We start from the raw sequence: 24,069 nt of genomic DNA on the forward strand, positions 1-24,069 counted from the left end.
CAGACACTTGACACACTTACTAGCTGTGTGACCTTGGGCAAGTCACTTAACCCCAACTGCCCTGCCTTCCCCTCTCCAAAAACAAACAAACAAAAAGAAAAGACTACCCAAGAAGGTAGGGGGAGGGGGTGCAACAAGTCAATAGGAAGGGTACTAAATACTATATGAATCAAAAGGAAGTAGTTTCCCCACTAACTCAAAGGAAAGAGTAAAAAAATTTCTAAATTTCTTACTCTGCAAAGTAGGAAAAATACTGCTATCTACTTAATTCACTGGGTTCATAGATAACAGAATTTAAAATTCTGCCATAAATATTGACAAAATCCCTATGGTAATACTACTCCTTGAATAAAGGTCTAGAAAAGTACAATCAGTGATACTGTATATAAAGACCTGGTCTCAGAATAAGCATGAGCTGGGTTCAAATCCTGATTCTGACATATGCTGGCAATATAACCTCTGAATACCTGGGGCAAATCTTTAAATGCTCTAAGTTGCACAACTGCCAAGCACCCTTGGTAGAGGGAGTTTCTTAATCTGTGAGGTCCCCACAAGGATGACATCACGAGTACACACTACAAAGGGTAAGAGTATAGCAGCTGCCATTTATATAAATCTTTATGGTGAGCAAAGAACTATTATGTCATTTTATCCCCGAAACAACCTTGTAAGTTAGGCACTATTACAATCTCTATTCTACAGATGAGGATACTGGGACTAAGAAAGGCTAAGCAAATGGCCCATGGTCACAGAGCCAGCAAACACCCAGGGAAAGATTCAGATCCAGCCTTCTTAAGTAGACATTATATCCTGTAGATTATGTATAATAGCCACTAAGACACTGAATTGGTTCAACACACTAATAATGGGAAGAATCAATAATAATAGCTAATGATAAGCTAACATTTATATAGCACTTAGTATGTGCCAGGCACTGTGCTAAGCCTTTACGATCTTGTTTAATTCTCACAGCAACTCTGGAAGGTAGGTGCTACTAAGGCAATCAGAGTTTAAGTGACTTGAGTAAGTCACACAGCCACTAAATTATCTGAGGCCAAATTTGAATGCAGGTCTTCCGGACTCCAGGTCTAGCATTCTATCCAATACGTCACTTAGTTACCCCAATTAACTAAGTTACAAGAGAAAAAAAAATTCCATCTAAATGAAAACCTTCATAAGTGAAGGAGAATTAATCCCAGGCTCTGAATCCCAGAGGACTTAAATGTGCTAATAAGGCAAAAGAATAGCAAAATTAAATGTTAATCCACCTAAGTTTGGAAAAGTTTGCAAAACTGCTATCAGTAAAACAAATTGATCCATTTCTCTTGGAGTAACTTCAGTGCTTCAAAAGGCAGAGGGCATCCTTTCTCTGGTATACTATTTTCAGAAGCACACGCTGTGCTCTAACATCATTGTGCAAATATTATCTGGCTATATATAACCTCTTAGTAATATGTGTCATTATATTTATGGCATATTGTAAAAGTTAATAACAAACAACCTATCCTATTACATTATTAAATGCTAGATGGAAGAGAGAAAATCAACTATCTTAACTCATGCCTCCATTATGTAGTGCAACAGAAAATTAGTTATGAAGACATTTTACACATGTATATACTTCCGCCCACATCAAAGAAAAAATAAGCTTTGACCAGAACATCTGTTCTTGCATTACATAATCTTCAGCACTTTCAATTAAAAGAATTTCACTTCAAAAATCCTAAACATATGTAAAAATCATACCTAGTGGATATATTTAAGAGAAGATTACTCAGGACCTTGTCTCTTGTGCATGACAGGTACTCTAGCAGTATTCAAACAGTCCTGCCAAGTATTTTCCCCAAACTGCCACAATTTCACTTTTTAAAGAGTCCTTTCCTCATGTACCCTCTTTAGTTTCTTATAGGGATCATCTTTATTGGATAGAGCAAGCAAGAGAGCTTGTTAAAAAAAAACAAACCACTTTTTAGAAGGCAAATAAGGGGAAATATGCCTACTTATTTGCTAATGCAAATGAATTTTGATTTGTAGTTCAGAAAGGACATAAAAATTAAAGTTAAACAAATATCTTCTATTTTATATTTAAAAAAACAACAACCACCATAATTAGATTTCCTTCTTGGATACCAACATATTCTGCTTATTGCCTTGAGAGATTACCAACTTTTTAAGCCTGAAAGTCAGCTATATTCTGCTTTGTTCCATCCATTTCCTCTTTTCTATCTGCCACCCACACTGGTTAAGTTATTCTTTGACTTTCTAAACCATTCATGTCAGATTTCACTTTTGCTTTTAAAAGAGTAGGAGTTTTGTATTTTCTTTCAAGTCATTGCTTGACCGAATTTTATTATTATCTATCTCCCTTTACCTAAACAGAAGGGGACATAGGAGAAGCAAGATTTGAAACCTAGCAGAAACTAGTAGTAACTAGAGTTGACCACCAATCAGAGAACACTAAACCCATTCATTATCACAAAATAAATTATCATCTGCCCTACTAAGTGACAGGTGGACAGGATCCCCCCATCTCATTCTGAGGCTGTCTAGCATTACCAAGAGTAGAGAAACAGAAGTAGATTACAAAATTATAGGCAATTTCAGTTAACTAATGGGCATATTTCAGGGATATGGCTTGGAACATGCAATTTTGGACTGTTCCAAATAAAAGCTAAGCCTTGTAGGGTTCAATAGGAATGTTAATTTGTGACCTTTTTCTCAGTACAACCTAGGCATTTTCTGACATTATTTGGTTCTGTTACTTCTGACATTTGTGAAAAGTTTAATATAACATCACCTCAATTCCACTTAATGATATACCTAACGTTTCAGTGCATATTTGTTGTTACTGTTTTACACGTCAGCCGTCTGAATTCATTTTTAATTCAATCTGGACCTACAGGAACTATCCTGAGAATATGAAGGTAATAAACTCATTGGTCCATGTAATATATAGACACTAAAATTCACAAGAGACAATATACCCAATTAGATAGAGAATCTGAATTAATTTGTGTAGCTTTTACTTTGCCAATGACTCAGTCTCTCCCATTCCATATTTTACAGGCATGCTAAAAAAGATGAGCTATTTTACACAGAGCTATAATCTTCTCTGAAAGAACTGCTATAAAAATGCAATGGCACTTCTATGTCGTGTTTGCTAGAACATACTCATGAACTGAGAACCTGAAAATTCTGACAGCTTGCTTCACTTCAGATTACTTCAATTTTAAATAAACGATTAATGTAGTATTTCCAGGTCTAGGTCACTTAGCTCCAAAATGAACTTAATTAAGCAATCCAGTACTATAAGCTGCACCTTCATTGCAAACTATACCGATCTGCAATACTTGCACCAACTTCCATTTTATGTCTGCCAGATTTGAGGAGGCAGAGGCCGAAAAGCACTGGTCTTGATTCTTTTAATTCCTTGTCAGTCATTTTGCTGTGACAAAAAAACCAAGTAGAATCGTTTGCTTGCGCAGATCATTTTAAATATTTCCAAGCTTTTAATAAAATCTTAGTATTTAGAATTAAAAAAAATCTTTACTAAGAAGTGTGGCAGGGAGACTATGCATAAGACACTTGCTTTTCAATAAATTACTTTAAAGTTTTTCTTAAGGAACAGGACACAGGCATAGGATAAGTTACATAAGCTTACTTGAGAACTATTAAGAGTATCTATGGGATTAAGTTCAAATGAGATAATATTAATAAAGCACTTAACACAGTGCTTCGTATATATTGGATACTTAACAAACACCTGTTCCCTTCTCTTTGAAAGAGCATAGTAACATAACAAAAAGAAAGAAAACTAGAATTCAGTGTGTTAAAAGCCCAAAAGAAATAACTACTATTAGATTAAGAATAAAATGAAACTCTTGTGTTTTCTTATTGGAAAGAGAATGCACATGTATAATATAGGGAAAGCAGGGAGAAGTAAAACTTAATTTCAGAGGATGTTTGTAAATTGATAATTATTGTGGAGGATAGGAAGAGATGGGCATACACGTAAAAAGTTGAGTTGTATTCTTGAATCTGTTAACATGCAAGATGGATTTTTTAACTTATGACTTATCTCACACAAACATGGTTAATACCCCAACACCACCCACCACACATGCAAATCCTTCTCTCAAGGCAACAACATAATTACAGGACAGAAGAGATATACCTAGACAGAAGGAAAGAGTTAAAGGATTTTAGTTGACCACAAGATGAGTAAATAGAATGACATGATTGTCACAAAAGTTAGTGCAAGTTTAACTTATATTGGTAGAAGTACTTTCTTGGTCTAATAGGTTGCCATGGACAAAAAGAAATCAACACCAAGTGACCAGCCTATTGGTAACAGGTCTCTCAGTACTTAACACGGCTGATCCTCAGAAAGTAAACATGGTGTTACAGTATCACGTCTGAAGTCTTTTTAGCAGCAATGAACCCACTAGAGTTTCTTCTCCATTAGTATAGCCTTCAAGAGTTCATGTTCACTTCCACAGCATGATGAGCTATACAAATAGGGCTTTGTGAAAGGGGTCTGATACAAAATTAAAATCAAACCAGAAGAAGGAATGAACATGAAAATATAGTTTGACAACATAAAGAGGGAAAACAAGAATTCAGTGTGTTGAAGGGCAGAAGTTGTTTCCAGAAAGTTTGATGGGAGACTGGCTAATTAAAATAACCCTAAGGACATTTAAAGATGAAACTAGAAGGAAGATCACAAACAATAAATAGAAAAGATGTGCCATGAGTTCTATAACAAAAGCTTTTCTCCATCAACAACAGGCATATTCAGGTTGTAACATCATAGTCCCTGATGCCCCACGAGGCTGGAGAACAGCATAAAAGAAACAGATGTGAAGATCAAATGGAGTAGCCTGAGGATACCCAGAGTGTTGCAAGTGACATGATTCTCAATCTGATCTAGGTATCCGATCTAGGAGATAATAAAGGCTTGGAAAAAAATCTTCTGCCTTATTACTACCTCCGCCCCCGACAAATGACTGAAAAAGTATCAATACTTGCTTTGCCACATAACTACTTTCCCATTTCTTAAAAAAAAAAAAAGAGTGAATAACGTACACACAAGAAGCAGCTGGTAAAATGAATATAAAGAAAAACACAGATTTAGATTTAGGATGTCAATGAGCTGAGATCAGTTTCTGAAACACGGTAGTTGTATAACCAAGGATTATCATTTAACTTCTTAGTGCCCCTAAACAATAATCTAAGACTATTTATTACAGATTAGTTGCAAATTTGTAAAGGTGAAGGGAGTTTCTATACCAGAAATTCCTTAAACTAATACAATTTCAGATGAGGACAAAAGACATATTATATTCACAAATTATATTCTATAGGAGATCACATCTTTATGATTCCACAACTGACTTTTAAAAGGTGTTAAGAAGACAAGATTCCATTGTGCTTATTGCTGGTTGACATTCAATTCAGTAAAACAAAAAGTCAACTTAAAGGCCCTTCTAACAAGGAGGTTCCCAGGAATATTTTAGATAATATGGAAAGTCCTGTTACCTTTAAAATGCTCTGTAAATATTAGCAGTTATTCTTACCTTTTAAAGTTATACAAAATTCCTTGAAAGGTGTAATAACAACAATAACATTATTTGATGACCCTCTAAAGCAAGGCAATAGACAGGCAACCATATGCTCGCCACTGGAGCATGTCCAAATGCAGAGCCCATATAGAGGAGGTATTCCCTATAGCTGGTAAGGTCCTCCAGATGCTCTTATTTGTGAATAACATTGTGCTGATTGTATTAAGACCTAGAACATTTTGCATAGCTTCATAAATTAGATATGGAGCTTGATGCAATCAGTACAATGTCATCTGCAAAAGGAGTATCTGAAGAAACTCACCATTTAGATGGAATCCTTCTTAAGAATAGACCCTGCATTGGACAACCTCCATGACACTGCCAAACACCTTCAGCAAGTATGTATCTCCTGTTTATGCCTAATTTTATATTAATAATCAGAAGATCACAGAAAGTCATCTCTGTTATAGCACCAGCAAGTGTTTTTTTTTAAATCATCTTACATTATGCAAGGACGAAACCTTGTTAGAATAAAGCTTTTCACGCTATACATTGCTCTATACATTTGTGTATCATCTTCTACCATCCTCCTCCACGAGATCCTACAAACGAATTTATTCTGACTGATGTTGCCTGTGGCTTCCATATTTTCCCATTTGACAAGATCGAGTCTTTGTAAGCTGAAGTGGTTTCGAGGCTCTTTTGAATCAAGAGCTTTTTAATGTATTAACAATGATCACAGCAGTATCTTGCAAGCTTACCTTTTAGTCAATTATGAGATTAAAAATGATTTGTGAAAGCCTGGAAGTTCCTTTCTCATTACATAAAGGAATATGGAGTTAGAGCTGGGAAGGAACTTGGAGGTCACAGATGAGGAAACTGAGGCCAGCTGGATCACCCTCAATGCAGGTTTGTTTTTTTCGAAAATTTTGTAGTGTTGGGAAAGTAGACATATGGGTTGGTTGTTAATATTTTTTTTCAGCTGCCTGTTTCCAATAGTAACAACATCTGTAATTTTTCCAAGCTTTTCACATTCTACCTTTTTGCCAGTTATCTTGAAAACTGATACTGTGACATGCTTAAAATGGTATGGTCTCAAACATATCTCCTTTGTCTATGTATACCTGCCCTAGTTTGGCTGCTCTTCCTATCTCTGTTTGTTTTAGTATCATTTCTACATATTCATGGAACAAATCAAGGACCATGATGATAAGAGTTCAAATGCAGTGAGCTCCACTGTCGATGAAGGAGAAAAGACTTTGCAACAGAAATCCTGAGAGATCTTTCCCACTTTTTGTTTGTTTGTTGTCCCAGCTTAACCTTTAAATGCTCTTACGATAACCTGGCTTAACTGGGTCTCTCACCAAGCTTCCAGTAAAATTTTTTTCTTCTTCTATCGCTTCTGTCTCTTTTATAAATACTGTTCATTGTGCAATAAGTGGACAATTCAAAGAATTTACCAGTTATAATATTAGTATAAACTGAAGAAGACCTCCAGAATACTGAATGGATTCCCTGTGTCTACTTTACGGGAAGACAAGAGTCACAAAGGTTGGGCAGGCATGAAGAGGTTGCTCTTCATAACTTGCCTGAAGAAACATCCCCAACACAGAGATCATAGATCCATTTGGACAGACAAATGCTCCTCAAATTCTTCCACTATTCTTCTCTAAAACTGTAAAGATGAGTGAATATTTCAAATTAGCATTAATTTTGGCTTTCATTTCTTTCTTTGAAAAGGATATCATGTGTTTGCTGAGTAAAGCATTTTCTATGTATGTCTGGCTCCATAGTTGTCATTATGACTATACATTGATTGGATTTCCTTAAAACAATGTTGAAAGTCTGAGTCAATTTCTATTGTTTGCACATTTCCCATTTTTAGATGTCAATAGTTTTTCCAGATTATCTATTTTTAGTTTTCAATATTCACTTTTATAAGATTGAGTTCTAAATTTCCCCCCTCCCTAAAATGGCATGCAATCTGATATAGGCTATACCTGTATAAGCATAGTAAACATATTTCCACATTAGTCATGCTGTGAAAGAAGAATCAGAACAAAAGGGAAAAATCATGAGAAAGAAAAAACAAACAAAAAAGAGAAAATAGTATGCCTCGATCTGCATTTTCAGACTCCATAGTTCTTTCTCTGGATGTGGATAGCATTTTCCTAGACGTCAATAGTTTAAAAAGGTTGGGCTGGAGCAGTTTTAATTGTACATTCTCATTTTTATCCTTTTTTTGTGATCTGATTTTGATTTTAGAGGTTTGGACAGCTGATTTCCAAATGACTCATATGTCACTGTGCGGCAGAAGGAACACTAGATTTGGAATCAGAGAACATAGTTTCAATTCCTATCATTTATGACATACGTGAACTTGGGTTCATTTATTTAATGTCTCTGGGCCTTACTGTCCTCATTTGTGAAGGGGACTAGATAGATGATATATCTATGATCCTATGATTTGTAACCACTTGTTTCCTATCCATTAAGATAGAGCCAGTTTCATACTTTATGAAGTTATTCAGGACTTGGCAAACAAAGGTACGTTTTCATGATAAAAAAAAAAAAGTGAGCGTTCTACAAAGTTTATGAGCCTTGGGCAGAAATTCTAGTCTCTTAACTTCAAGTTTCCAAAATTTTTCACTGTCTTTCCCGAAGCTCACTTTTCCACTCAAATCACTGCATGCCAAAGTGTATTAATTTGGAGAACTTAGGAGTTATAGATATAATTTGTCTTTTTCAACAGATTTTAGAAACTGCAATCTTCTTCATAGTAAGTCTTTTTGCAGGTGCCTATCAAAGATAATCAAGTTTCAAGAAATATTTCTTGTTACTTCTGGACAAAAAAGAAAACTCAACTCTGTTAACTCCTTTAACTGCTACTCCCAGAAGGGCCTATGGACACATGCTTCCATTTAGCTACAACTATATAAGGTATAAGCCTTGTGATTTTTGTTTATAATAATGAGATCAATGCAGATATGATTTGGGTCAAGTGTAATATTAATTTGTTGGCCATTGTGAGGTTACATTGTGAGGATAAGTAATTAAGATTATTTTTATACATTGCTTAAAAATTATGTCATTCTTATTATCTTCTGCCATTCCTCCTCTCTTGTTTTCCTATTCTGTCAACAAAATACAAGAATGCACATAGCACTGAGGGCCCTTTTCTATTTTCTTATATCATAGGTGGTCATGGTCAAAGAATTCATCACCTGTTGGCCAGCCTACTAGTGAAGCGTTTCTCTATTCTTCACTAGAATGGTCCTCAGGAAGTACAGAGTTTGCTGCCAGGACCAGGCATGAAGTCTTTATAGCAAAGTAAATGAGACCAGAGCTTAAGCCTTGCTGTCATATTCTTCCAGACCCAAGGATCACCTCCACACCACAATGAGGCATCAGAGTAGGACCTTTTTTCCCCCAGGGCTTCATGTATAACATATAATTATTTTATTTGAAACCAAACTTTCCACATTAAAACTACCCTTAATTTACTAACTGGCTTTAAAGGGCTTTGTTGGGGTTTTGTTGTTATTATTTTTGAATAGTCCAAAGATAATATTAAGCAGATTCAATGCATTAACTACAGCAGGAGTCAGTAAACTATGGTTTGCAGGCCAAATCTAGGCCTCTGCCTCTTTCTGTACTACCTATAAGCTAAGAAGAGTTTTTATACAGTTTTATGACAGCTGAACTAAAGGAAACTTTTTATAACAAATTTAAAAAATTCATTATATCTTAAAAGAAGCCACTGATGTATCTCAATTATTTACACCCATACAAGAATACAAAGAATCAGTGTCCTTCAGAAATAAAGTTTCCAACCATTACCATACACTGTAATCAGAGTAACAATTTTTCTGGTAGCAAAAAATCTGGAAATTAAGGGGTATGCATAGTAGTTGAAGAATGGTTGAACAAACTACAGCAGGTAAAGACAGCGGACTATTATTTAGTATGAAGAAATGATGACTACTAGAAACCCAAAGAAATACATGAATATTTATATGAACTGATGCAGACCAATTTATATACAAAGACTAGAATAATCATCAACAAGAACACTGAAGAAGCTGACTTCTGATATGGCTGAAATAACCAATTTTGGTTCTGTGGAACAGACGATTAAACACATCTCCCTCCTATTGGCTGCAAAGTAGAAGACCACAGGTGAGAAATGTTGCAGACACTGCTGTGACACAGTCAACGTGCACTGGCTTTGCTTAACTGCTTCCCTTTGTTACAAGAGAGGGCTAAATTTGGTGGGACAGGTGTGAACCCTTCCCATACTGAACCACGAAAAGAACCCTTTGTTCTGGTTCCATCTGGAAAGGACTGTTGTAAAAACAAAAGATATCAATAAAATTTATTTTTCAAATAAAATGAATGCTTTTTACTCAAAGGTACGTTTTTACAATATTTTTACCTTCAAAAGTCCTCTGTGGAAGAAAGTTAAGCCTTTGTACAGCATAGCTATAGGCTGATTTTTGTTCAGTTCTAAAGACTGCTGAAAGTCTTCATGGGCTGTTGCATAGTCCTACAAGAAGGGAAGGGAAATCATTGAGAAATAAAAATATTCTTTGTCGAGACAAAACTCTAATTCATTTTGTTACTAAGTATAGGCATCTGGTTTTAGGACCCACTTCAAGGTTTATATTTCCATTTACCAAGATGTTTATGATTTTCTTAAGAAATGTTGGAAAGGAAAAATCCCTCACAAAGGCTCAAATACTCTTTATCTCGATTATGAAACTGAGATTATTTCAAAGTATCTTTCATGATGTGGTTACTTCACCAGTCAATTTTTATCTTCCATTTTTCCCCAACATGAACCCTCTGCTTTGGCTCCATCAAAAGCTACTAAGAAGGTAAATCTTCTTGGTATAAACTCTAAGGAACTGTTCAAATTGTTACTATAATCCTCACAGAGAAGCCATAGTCACATTATAATACTTGGTCCAGACTCAGAATCAGCTAAGTTAAATACTCATGCTGCTGATATGCATCCATAATAATATCTATAAGAGAAGTGAAAATACAACTTCTGCACTAAGTTTTCTTCTTCTGCTTCTTTTCTTATCATAATCCAACCAATGAGTTAGTGTAGTCCACCAAAGAAAGAAGTAAAATATAGGCCCTCAGCATTTTTCCACAGGATATTATTACAAAAAAAGATGTTTTCAAAAATGTTTTCCGTTGCAAAGCTACAGAACAGTCGGACCTACCCCCACTCCCTCCCACCCCTGTTAATATCAACAACAACAGTTTTCTGAGGCAAAGGGAAAGTGAAATCTTTCTTACCATAGTGGAAAACGTCTTAAAGCAAAAACAGCTCACCTCTGATATGAAATGCAAGGTCCCTCTATGTCGGTAGAGTCGTGCTGATGGCTGCAGTTGGATGGCTTTAGTGAGATCACTTACTGCTTCACTGATTCGTCCCAGAGGGGACAGTATCTAAAACCAACACATTCCATTAAGCTAGAGGGAGATGTAGGTCACCTTAAAACTGAGGAGCACTTTTGATCTTTCAATACTAATTTCATCTGTTTTAAAAATCAATTTTACTTAACATAGGCACATAGTCGAACTCTCTGCACTTTGCTCAAATAGCTAAAGAAAACAAAGTGTCCAACAAAACAAAAGTCTGTCCAAAGAAGAACATTGGTGAATTGACTACACAGCAATTGCTTTCACATTATTTCACATTCTGAGGTACAACAGATGCTGCTGTTCTTAATATGTACACATTTTTCTTCTCCTGTTATTTATCTTTCAAATTCTACAAAATGGGAATGTGATATGCATTGTTTAAAATATAGCTAAGAGGATTCATCTTAGTGACATCTCTGAATCATAAAACTAAGTCATATTTCTGGACACCTTTCATCGCTTACCACAGTCTTTAAATACACACTCTATGGTAGCAAGTTCTATATATAGCTAGGGTTGAATGACAGCTTGCAAATTTCCAGCCCTTCATTTGTGTCTAACTTGATACACACTGTTTTCATTGGTTAACTTTCTAAAGAACCCTCATTCTTTTAGGATATACTTTTATGTTTGGCCATCACTTGGAGGTGAAGTTATAATCTTGAAAGTTAAAGGGAAAAGACATGCTGATGACCATATGGCATGTAGTAACACTTCAATTATCCATAGGCCACTTATGCAGCAACAGCAACACTCCAGAACATAGCTAGGTACCTATAGGTAAGCAAAAAAAAAAGGTCTCTGAGCAGCCAAAATAGGTATTATGAAATCTGAGCACTTTACTGAGAGTAAGAGTTCTCAGGTCTCAATCGGCAACTATTTATTCTCAGAAACAATCCTAAAAATTACAGTGTAGAGGAAAGAGTGCTGAACCTGGAGCCAGGAGAACTAGGTCTGAGTTCTGCCTTAGACATTCACTAGATACATGAATATAAGACATAACTTCTCCAAACCCTATTTTAGGGAATGTGCTTTGTCAACTCTAAAGCACTAGACGAATGTGAGTTTTTATTACTGGGTTTCTCAGTCCACTGCAAACTGAGACGGGTGAAGTTGAGAGAGTCAGGAACAGTGACAGCAAGCAATAAGAAAACTGAGAGAAATGTGATTTTAAAAAACAGACATTAAGAATTCAAGGATCGTAGAAGTCTAGGGACCATTTGGTATATGGATATACTGTCCTATGTACCTTAGCATCTCCTTAGGACATCATTAATTATCAGCATAAAATGGATATTCAAAATGATGGGTCTCAGTCATCAAGCAAAGGTCAAATTAAGTTTAAATATACGCTGCTTAAGAAAGCAACTAAGAACTGTAATACAACTTGGAAAGATTTCTGTCAGAATGGTTAAATTTTTTTAAAAAATACTAACTTGAGGCAGCTATGTGGCAGAGTGAGTAGAGCACCGGCCCTGGAGTCAGAAGGACCTGAGTTCAAATCCGGCTTCAGACACTTGACACGCTTACTAGCTGTGTGACCTTGAGCAAGTCACTTAACCCCAACTGCCTGGCCTTCTCCCCTCAAAAAAAAATACTAACTTATAGGATCACAGATTTAGACTTGGAAGTTTCCTTATAGGTTATCTAGTCCTATCCCTTTATTTTACAGATGGAGAAACTGAGGCCTAAAAAGATTAAGTCATTGGCCCAAGGCCCCACAGGTAGTCAGTGGCACAAATAGGATCTGAAACCACAGCTTCTGACTCCATATTCAAAGTTCTTTCCCACTACAACCTCTACTTGAAAGGGTAAGCATCATAATATCTGGAAAATTCATTTACAAATGCTTACTCCTGAATAATGTTAAATGAAGTGTAATCATTTTTTCTTTTTATTAAAATACATCCAAAAGATGTTTTTCTGACCACCAAAATTTGTTTTGTATGCCAGGGCTGTCCAATCTTAGGTTTTTATTGAAACAATAGACAATATATTTTGATTTGCCATTTTAGTGAGAGCTCTGAGGTAGCTGGGCTTTGTTCACTAAAGCATTTATGTAAATTTCTATGCTTGTAGGTGTGCCCCGTGGGGCTGCATTTCGGACAGCCCTACTGTATGCAAACAAATTTCAATTAGGATCACAATCAAAATAAAAAAGCAGATAACATAAGTTTTTACCAAAACCATTGCTGTGCAATTAAGTCTCATTTTTGGAAATGCTCAATCTTCATTTTAGCAGATTTTAGCAGGGTCAAAGATAGTCGTGTCCTTACATCACTTTACTAAGGGCAAAGGGATATACACATGTATATACTTTGCACCCAGGATGCGAGAGCACCAAATCAATCACTGAGTATTATATATTAAGCACCCACTTGTACATGGTCCTTTTTTGAGACTATGTAAACAGGAAAATCAATATGATCCTTCTATTATAAATTTACAATAAAACAAATATATATGAGATTCAATTTTTGCTTCAGATTCTTATCCAAAAGAAAACCAGAAAAAACTTGAATAATCAGATAGCTTGCTTTAAGAAAGATTTCATTTAATTGCCATCTGATTTTCTAAGTGTTCTTGGTACCTTTTTGGCTAAGTTTTCATTTAAGAAAAGATTTTTAAAAAAAAACATAGTTAAAAATTATCGGTACTTATTGTTCCCCTTTCTTAGCGTTTATTTTGTCCAAACAGTACGAAAATAAATTTAAATCAAATGTGAAAACTGCCAATACAATATACTAAGATCGACCTAATTAAATGACTTGTCAGAAATCACACACAGAAATAAGTCCTTTTGGCCACAGTGCCTATAATGAGTACATTGTACATAGTAAGTACTTAAATATATTTGTTAAATGAAAGAATAAAATTCTCATGTGAAATGTGTAATAAAATGAATATAACATGAAACATTAATAAACTGTTACATCTTCACAGAGGTAAAAATGTAATTTTATTACAGCTTTTATGGTTTTTACTCTTAACTAGGACATAGTTTATAAAATAATTACATTCCTAAAATCAACAAATCACCTTATATTTTGCTTTAAAATTTCACAGTAACAACCAAAATGTGATGCCATATACCCTCAATAACAGGGTAAAAGTTACTCTCTTGCTTACATTTATTGTGATCCTTATATATGAGTTCAGATACATGAAAAATTTTCTTTTTAAAACAAGAACCTTTAAAGACATCAGTTACCAATAAAAGAACAAATAGTGCTAGGAAGGAAAAATTTGAAAAAGAAAGATAAAGAAAGAAGAGAAAATCAGAGACTTTAAAATCCAACCAACGTATCAATGACTGGAGAGGTAAGGAGAACATCAAGGGAACTTACCTCGGCTCGCTGTTCAAATACTTCTGGACGATCTGGTTCTAAGGTAATTACTCGACTCAGTTCAAATAAAGCAAGTTCAGCATTCTTAATGTCCTTAAAACGTAATTAGAGTTTTATATGAGATAAATTATTGGTCAAAAACAATAAAACATTATTTAGTAATGGTAAGATAGAAATCAATGTGTAATGACAGCTATACCCAACACCCTTTACCAAAATATACTTCTTAATTAACAGATGTTTATATTCCTCAGTTTCCTACATATTAACCAATCGCTCCTTCCTACCATATCACCAATACCATTTTGAATTAATGAGGCCTTAATCAAGTCCACCCTAATCTAACTCATTACAATTATGAATACCCCCCAAATTAAGGCATATAAGTATTTACTGGACTCAAGCATTTATCTAATATCCTAAAATGCTTTTTCCCAAACTCTTGTTTTTAAAAGAACAATAAAAACTCTATAATAGAGACCTATTATCTCAATTTCTATGGTTATCATTAAAAACAAATTCTCTAAATATGCCTTCACTGAGTCAGTGACCTTCAAGGGCATCAGCTTTTCTGTGGCAAAGGGAGAAAAATAGACTAAATCATAGTTAACTCTCAAAACCCATAAACATATAACTATAATTTACCTACTCCTTAAAAAGCATGTAAATTTCAGAATTAATCTTGAGCCAGGCTATGAAGTTCACTGAGGAGACAAGGGAGAGGCAGCTCATTTCTGCATTCCTAGAATATACCTATTTTTGATACTATCTATTCCTTACTCTCTGGGTAAAAACATGCTCCTCCACATACCCAATCATACACTGAATATTTTCTTTGTATTACAACAGCACCATGAAAAAGGAAATGTAAGCTTCCTTGAGGACAGGGACTATATTTTATCTTGTCTTTTTATCTCTAGGATGTAGCCTAGTACCATATATTATTGGCTGGTTTGCTTGCTTGTTTTTATCTGGATATGTGATTTTATTGGAATTTCAGGTGAATAAACTCTACCAGTCTACTTACTAGTATTTATTAAGCACCTACTATGTACCAGGCACTGTGCTAAGCACCAAGGATATTTTAAAAAAAGCAATAGATAGTCCTGCTCACAAGGAGCTTATGGTCTAATGCATAAGGCTGCAGGCCTTATGTCCAAACAATGCAAATCAACAACTGTTCCACAGTTTATAGTCTTAGAGAGTTGCCTAGAGCACTGAGAGATTAAGTGATTTGTCCAGGGTGGCACAGTCGGCTTTCATGGGAGGCAGGATTCCGGATTCCTAACTAGCCAGCCATCTCTTATCTTGCCTAATAAAAGCTTGTTGGACAGTTTTGGATTTTTACAAACACTTGGCAGTTTCTAAGTAGCAAAACCTTTTAAAAGTTAGATTCCCTTCCCCGAAAAGTATACCTTAAAGTTTCGGCAATTTACAATATAGTATTCACAGCACAAGCAAGTTTTTATGCATCAAGGTTTAGACTAAGGGCTTCAAAATGTGCCTCCTGGACAAGCCCAGCTCCGCCCCTCGTCTCATGTCTTTGTTCCATGGTCACCACTTATGGCTGTTTCATATTACTTTCTGCCTAGCATTTCAGAGAGACTGAGGGAGGCAATGAAATAACATCTGAATATTAGTTTGAACTCTGAAGAGTACTAATAATATCCAAGATAATATTCATGGAATAAACACATTTTCCCCCCATAATTCAAGAAAGCGTAAGGAAATCACAGGAGAATTAAAAGCAGTTTCTCATTGAAGTTAATGGTGACTATTACCCAACCTGTTTTCAATCCCCATCATTTGCCTCTGGAGCTTTTAAATGAGTTCCCAGAGAACTGTGGATTTGCAACTCAGAAGAACTTTAGGAGTCACTGAATCCAACCACCACCATTCTAGAAATGGAAAAACTGAGGCCTAGAGAAGTGAATTCTAGTAGGTTGGAAGCTCCCGAAAGGCAGACTTTTCATCCTGTTTTTTGTTGCCCTGGCACCAAACAGGGCCTCACATGAACACAACCGGGTCCTCTGGCTCAATCCAGAGTTCTTCCATCTCTACCCATGGCGTCAAACTCAAAAAGAAAAGGGGGTCACCAATTCCTACATAAGGATCCTTGAGGCTGCATACTGACTTAGTTTTAAGATGGTATTTATGTTTAATTGCATTTTCATTTATTTTGTAAAATATTTCCCAATTACGTTATAATCTTGTTAGGCTGTCCTATAGAGCGTTGTGGGCTGCAGGGCTGGCAGCAGTATGTTTGCTGACTCTCCATTGGCCCTGGAGATGTACCAGCAGTCCCAGTCCTATTCAACCCTTCTTTGCCTACACCCCACTTCAGCAGGAGCTGTAGGCTAGATCCGGGCTGGCTTCATATGGGATAATTTCATCCACCTCAGTTATCTGCCTAAATAGAGTATGTAAAATATAATTTAGCTTTTCTTTTATGATCCAAGGGTAAAAAATGACGATTAATCCTTTTTTGTGCTTTAATATAGGATGTCCCCAAAGACTACTGACGTATACAGGGCTATTTACCCTTATACCAACTATTTACCCTTATACAACACTGTTTTTTAATTTCTGTTTTTTCATAGCTTTTCTGTTTCCTCTCTTGCATAATATATTTTAGAAAGGGTTTTCAAGAAAAATTATTTGAATAAAATAAACTATAGCATTTAGAGGGCTGTGCTTCAAATATCTAAGGAGAATCCAATTATATTCCTTGATGGTGCAAATCAACGCAGTATTCCTACTGGAGCCATCATTATCAAATACTCACCTGCAGTCCCTTCTTTCCATAGGCTATCCCTCGGCCATAAATTGCACTAACGAGCTCTGGCTCCTCCTAGACAGGAGAACAAAAACATAGCACGGCATTAACAAATAAAAGAAATACTAGTTACTAACTAGGGCAGGTGTATGCCTCAGGTAAAGGAGATTCCAAGCAAGAGATTCCAAACAGCTTCTGTTTGGGGAGTATTAGGTAGAAGGGAGTCAGAGGAGTCAGTGCCTGTTTCCATGCAGACCAGCAGGGCTGCAAAGACTTCTGTGAAGGTATCTGGAGATGATGGTAGCAGGGCCTCTGGTAATAACGGCTCCCAGGGAGCAGCTGCAGAAGTAGGTCTTTTGATAGACGGCTGGAGGGGGGTGAAAACCTAATGGATAAGGGCCAATTCTGACAATAAAGGAGGTAAAAGAGCTTCGAGGCAGTTGGAAATGATCTACTGGTCATGCAGGTTTGGTGCTATGGTGGAAAGAAGGTAAGACTGCTGTGGAGGGAAAGGTAGTAATACTAAGCCAACTCTAATAATGGAGGATGGAGAGGAATACCTACGTGAGGTGGGGGCAGGTCCCATAGCAGCAGAGGTGACAGGCAGCCAAACAAGGTCTATTCTAGAAACAGTGTGGAAGAAGGAATCTGGGTCCTTCCTCTAAGTAGAATAAGCTCCTTGAGACTACTGGAATGGGGTGACAGAGCTGAGCCAGTGTCAAGGGAGTAGAGTTTAGGTGTATAGTGAGAAGGGCAGACCCCTAATGGCATCAAAGAGCTATATGAGCCAGGGAGTTGAATCTGCAAGGTTGGCTATTGTTGTTGGCAATGTTCATCCTTTGTTTCTGAAGAGGACCAATGACAGCACAGCACATGAATTGAATTTAAGGGAGGCAACGTTGCACAAAGTCATCAGCCTCACTCTCTCTTCCTGAGTTATCAAAGTCTAGTGGCGAGACAAAAGTCAAGACAACTAGCAATGGCCCAGGATGCAGTGGATGACCTCAGCGTCTCTGATGCCTGACCAAGCTATAAACACTCCACAGGACCTTCTTCAGCAGCCTTCCTGGCCACTGGAACAAGTGTTCTCATCCTCCCATTCCACTGGGGGGTGTCTTCACATGCTTAGGGTAGACATCCGCCTAACTCACCAATGGGTTTGAGGACTGTCAATTACTCTTAACCTAGTTTAGCCCGCCTGCTGAGATGGTTTTATCAGGGTGTGGCCACTGCACATATATATGACTTCTTGGAGCCACAAGTGAGAGATGGGTGGCAGGCGAACACCTAAGGTGAATGAGCATCCCTGAAAAGGGACTGGCAAGCCCTCACACCAGAGATGCTAGTCCTCCTGAACACCCCATAAAACCCCAGTGAAATCTTACAGACTTTGTTGAAGGAATCATATCAGCACTGATGGCAGGAATCCCCCAAAATCAAAGAATTCTTGAAGCAATTTGCATTTTGAGGGACAAATGCCAGCTAACTGGAAAAGTCCCACCCACTGGACTCATTCCCTGTTGCTACCTCTGCAAAATAAATGAGGTGTCACTACATAACAACTTATACACACAAAATTCTAATCACTTTTCTATTAACTTGTAAGTACTACACTTTTCTTGCTTCCCAAATAGGACATTCACAACTCAGGGATTACTTTAGGAAACTTTCTATTGAAGTTAGGATAGTTTTCTAGGCTCCATCACAGCTTGAACAAAATAGCAAACAAAACTATACAACTCCCTTGGTTCTTATTCCATGCTTACCAATAAATCACTTTTCATTACTAATTAAGTTTCCTAGATATCTTGAAACTCAGAAAGAGATGCCCTTAACAGTGAAATAGTGAACTAAGAATGTAAACAGTCGAAAAAAATGTAGGTGACCCGCTACAAATTAATAAAATTGCATTTTTGTTTACACTTTAGTTTCCTGTGAACTTGGCTAGCATGAATCAGTCCTCTTGAGGCTAATCATCCCTCAGTGACCTAATGAAATTGAATTTCGTTCAGTTTGGACGTCCAAGGCTCAGGACAAAGATGACAACACAAAGGGACATAAGGCTTTTCCTGAGACCCTGCCAGCCTCTTTCTAACCAACTTGATTATAACACAGCTCATGACTGGAACACTGTGTCTTATTTCTAGTTAGCATTTTCCACTTCGTGAAAACAAAGATTTCTGTGAAGAAATGCTAATAAAAAAGATTATAAATCACTTTGCAAATATAGAGTTGAATTTGAAGAATGCTACAGTAACAGCTTCAGTGAATAAGGTGGAGATGATATTTTTATGGCCGTCTGAAACTCCATTGCAAGGAAGATGTTAAGTGAAAAGCATCTTCCATTCATAGAATGTAAATTTCCACAGCATATGTATTTTAAACAATCATATAACTTTTCCTTCTGTGAATCGGTTATAGGTTTTAAATTGTCTGTTATTTCTACCATCCACCATCAGTATTCAGTGTAATGGAGTGACAATATGTAAAGCAGTCTCATCTTATAACCTAGAACATATTTACAAAGGAAAACTGCATATAGCAGTATATCTTATCACAAATTGGTTATAATCCTACAATGCCATATTTTCTCAAGTTTGTTCTACTAGTAAATAAGGTAGGTTACATTTGCAAAGTTGTAAGTGGTTTTTCTACTTGTCAAATCATAACGACAGACTGTTCTCTTTAAACACATGTACTGGGAAGGCTGCCAAGAGAAAGAGTTCTTGAATAATGAGTAAATTAGACAGTTATTGATTTCTGTAATTGCTTGTTTTAAATAGTTGTCAGGAATAAACTAGTGTTGGCTCATGTGATTGTCCCACTGTAAGCGAGCCCTTCCTCACTCAATGCAGGTAGATTCCCTTGAGGTAATGGGCTTCAATTTTATAAATGTTTCAATGGCAAGCAACCAGTACATTTCAAAAATCATTGATAAAGTAATCCAACTCTGCACCAAAGCCCAATGAATGAACGATGACAATCCATAACGACTTTGTTTTAGGATTCTCAAATGAAAAAAAACCAAAGCAGAAGAATGATGGTCATGCTGTAATTGACTAAAAAAATAAAAACTGGTGCTTTAAAATTAATACTCCAAACTAGAGTATAAATATCTGTGATATCAATTACTTTTTGTTTAACAAACCCTCAACCCGGTTATACCTTTAATACTCATGCACAACAATCACAGGTACAGAAACAAAATCTTTGAGCACTGCTTGAGACAGATAATGAAAAAGGCTTAGGAGAAGGTATTAATCAACAAAATGTTAATGAGTACTTATGGTGAACATAACTAAACACTTGTTAAAAGAAGAAAAAAAACCAAAGAACCTGAATTACAAGTTATTTTCAATATCCTTATATTTGTAAATGTAAATAATGTAAATACTCTCTCTTCATGTATGCTTCAATTCGGTCAGTGATCTATATATTGGTCCACATATTTCCACCAACAGAAATCATGCCATTGCATAGAAACAAAGCCATAAATGGATCTTAGCTAATCATTCTGTGCACACGGTCAAGACAACCACCACTTGATCTTAATTTAATGATTCTCTGCCTGTAAACTAGGTATTATTATCATAAATTATTGTTTGGGTTTGGCAAACATATCTTCTATAGACGAAGTAATATGTTTTGTACATAAATACACTACTATTTTTCAAATACAGGTAGATGCTATTGTGATTAATAAAACACAAATTAATTTCACAGCAAAAAAGGGGAAGAAACACACTAAGACCAACAATTACTCTAACCACCTAAATCTGAAAGAACCTTGAATATTGTTCCATAGAAAAACATTTTGCCCTGTGTGGGAAAATCTTTAACTTGGTTAAGATCATAAATTTTAAAGTTATATTACATAGTAGATGAAAAATTACCTGAAGCATGGATGAAAAATGTCTTATTGCTTCATCATATAGACCACTGCCAATCAACACATAAGCAATAGCTACAAAACAAAATGAAAATCAGTTAGGGCACAAAATTAAAGTATAAGATAATTAAGGGCAGCTATGTGGCACAGAAGATAGATTGCCAGGCCTGGAGTCAGGAAGCTTCACCTTCCTGAGTTCAAATCTGGCCTCAGACTCTTACTAGCTGTGTGATCCTGGGGAAGTCACTTAATCCTGTTTGCCTCAGTTTCCTCATTTGTAAAATGGAGAGAAGGAACTGGCAAACCACTCCAGTATCTTTGCGAAGAAAGCCCCAAATGGGGTGATGAAAACTCAGACATGACTGAAAATGACTGAACAACAACAAAATAATTACACAGAGCATAAAGTGAGTTGCCCCCTTCTGCACCAGAACATCGACACAGGATTTAGAGAAGTAGCCCCTCTGTGAGTACAAGAATCAAATGCAGCTTTTCAGAATGAACTGGATATTTTCAGGATGCACACTTTAGATTACATCTAAACCAGAGGTGTCAAATATATAGCCTGCTGGGCAGGAAAACTGGATTAAAATGTAATTGGAAAATATTTAACAGAATAAATAAAATAATATGATAAAAACAATAATATCAGTAATAACTAATAAATAGCTAGCATCTCTATAGTGCTTCCTATGTGCCAGGCACTATGCTAAGCATTTTATAAATATTATCTCATTTGATCCTCACAATAGCCCTGGGAGGTAGATGCTATTATTATCCTCACTGCAGAGTTAAGGAAACTGAGGCAAACAGAGGTTAAGTGACTTGTCTAAAGTCACAAAGTTAGTAAGTGTCTGAGGCTGGATTTGAACTCAGGTCTTCCAGACTCCAGGCCCACCACTCAATCTACCGGGCCACCTGCCATAATAAAATATAGATAACACTGCATATTAAAACTAAGTTAATACGTAGCCCACGGGCTCTTTATGTATAGATTAGTGGCACTCTTTTCTATTTAGGTTTGACACCACTGATCTGGACCATTTAATTTCGATCCAAGCAACTAAATACCTTCTTATCACTTTCTTACTAGTAATTAAGTTTCTGAAGGGAAAAAATAAACATGCCCATTTAAAAAATGTCATCTCAGTCCAACTCTTTCACTAACAAAAGAAACTACAGTAGTATCTAACCTTATTATGGTGATCTAAAAACAAATAAAAGTCAGGCTGGTTTTATCCAACAAGAGAAATCTCTATTAAATGGCAACCCCATGTTTCATCTGTACAACAACATTCATAATAATAATCCTAATTCACTTCAAAGTATGATATGAAACCAAGAAAGATAAGTTACATCCTGCCTAGTTTTAGTGTTGGGTATACTTTCTATAGTATGGTTCTCTGCAAAGTCACAATATAAGTATTCTGGTAAGGTAATGGAGTCAGAGATGGCAAACAGAGGCCAGCTGCTCAATCTCCCCCGTGAAGAGATAAAAACGTCTTTAAATAAATAGTTAGATTAATAAGTTTAAAAATGAGGAGAAAGGGAAGTAACTGAAGAGCATCAAAAGAAAATAGCCCCTTGGATAAGGAAAAGATGAGGAAATGAGCAAACAGCAGCAAAAAGTTTCCCAGATAATGAGCAAATACAGCAGAAGGAAAAAAATAAAACATATTAACTTCAACACTGGACTAAGAAAAGGTTGCAATGACATGTATCTACCAACTAATAAACACATTAAAGGAGATGAAGGGGAGTCTAATATCAGTGATATTAGTTTTAGAAATGGTTAAAAAAATTAATAGCGAAAGTAAACAATTCAGAAAACGTGATTAATAAATTTGAAGGAATGGAATAAATTCTTTGGTTTGAAGGCCAATTCAGTTAGAAGCAGCAAGAAATGTGGGAAAATAATTTTTAAAAAGACTCAATTGGGGAAAAGAGTTAGAAACTTTATAAGCAAAGATGACAGGACTGGAAGACAGGGATCAAAAAGGCAATCTAAGAATGAGGAGATCATTCAAAAAATGCAAAGAAAATGAAATTCCAACCATAAATTTTCAGGAAATTCCAAAAAAAAAAATTCCTCCATATCACTAAGATCCAGTAATATACACCAGGATTTTTTTTTTAGCAGTTAGGATGGGGGGAAAAATCACATTTCTATTTAATTCAACTAGCATTTATTAATTAGCTGCCTCCTGGGTAGTAGTAACTATGCTAGGCACAAAGGATACAAAGTCAAGTAAGTTGCTTATATCCTACCAGAGGGAAACAATACATATAGTCATCCCTCAACATTCATGGTTTCAGATTCCCAGTTTTGGTTATTTGTGAGCTGGCCATCAATAATTAAATGAGAATTTTTGGAGATTTGCAGTATGCTGCAGAAAATCACAGACAATGCACAAATGTAAAGAAAACTTTAAAATTTAATGTCATAAATACTGTATATTATTCATCTGTTTTATCATTTATTACCTTAAGTATACACATATACATTTATTCTAAACAGTTAAATTTTGTTAAACATTTCAGCGTGCTAAAAAACTACAGGTTACACACTCTCTTTGGGAACCCTCCTCTGTCTCTCAACCATCCAGACTCAGTCAGGTGAATCCCCACCCCACCCCACCCCACCCCCCACAGTGATGGCTGTATCTTATGCTTTTCTTCAGAGAAGGATATTTGCGAAGCAGCTGCTGTAGCCATACCAGCTGCAGATTCAAAGACACTGCAGAGTGCGTGAAATACTAATCTCTGTCATGTACAACCTGCAATTTTTTTTATGGCGCAGTCTGCTGTTTTACTTGTTTCATGTGTTAAATAAATGTCATCAGAATTATTAAAAATGAAGGCTTGAGGTAGGGTCTAAAGTTATTTGTGGTTTTTTACATTTGCAGGGCTCCTGACCCCCCAATCCCCCTCAAATGTCAAGGCATGACTATCCACAAATACACATACACAAACTAAATGCAGAATAACTGAAGAGGGATTAACATCTAGGGGGGATCCAAAAAGATTTGCTGAAGGTAACATCTGAGCTGAGCTTCT

The 24,069-nt window shown here is 36.2% G+C and overlaps 1 protein-coding gene across 5 annotated transcripts in view; it reads right to left on the reverse strand.

The window, feature by feature from the left end:
* The window catches only part of TTC13 (tetratricopeptide repeat domain 13), an 86,079-nt gene that overhangs the window by 33,093 nt on the left and 28,917 nt on the right, over positions 1 to 24,069 (reverse strand). For all 5 annotated transcript variants that reach the window (XM_036755126.1, XM_036755125.1, XM_036755124.1 and 2 more), the window contains exons 4-8: positions 21,017 to 21,087; positions 17,133 to 17,198; positions 14,348 to 14,440; positions 10,908 to 11,024; positions 9,997 to 10,107 (exon numbers count right to left, since the gene is read on the reverse strand). In XM_036755126.1, coding sequence (XP_036611021.1) covers positions 9,997 to 10,107; positions 10,908 to 11,024; positions 14,348 to 14,440; positions 17,133 to 17,198; positions 21,017 to 21,087 — 458 coding nt within the window. The remainder of the gene's footprint in view (positions 1 to 9,996; positions 10,108 to 10,907; positions 11,025 to 14,347; positions 14,441 to 17,132; positions 17,199 to 21,016; positions 21,088 to 24,069) is intronic.

The sequence above is a fragment of the Trichosurus vulpecula genome, chromosome 4 (assembly GCF_011100635.1).
Source record: "Trichosurus vulpecula isolate mTriVul1 chromosome 4, mTriVul1.pri, whole genome shotgun sequence".
Taxonomy (NCBI): Eukaryota; Metazoa; Chordata; class Mammalia; order Diprotodontia; family Phalangeridae; genus Trichosurus; species Trichosurus vulpecula.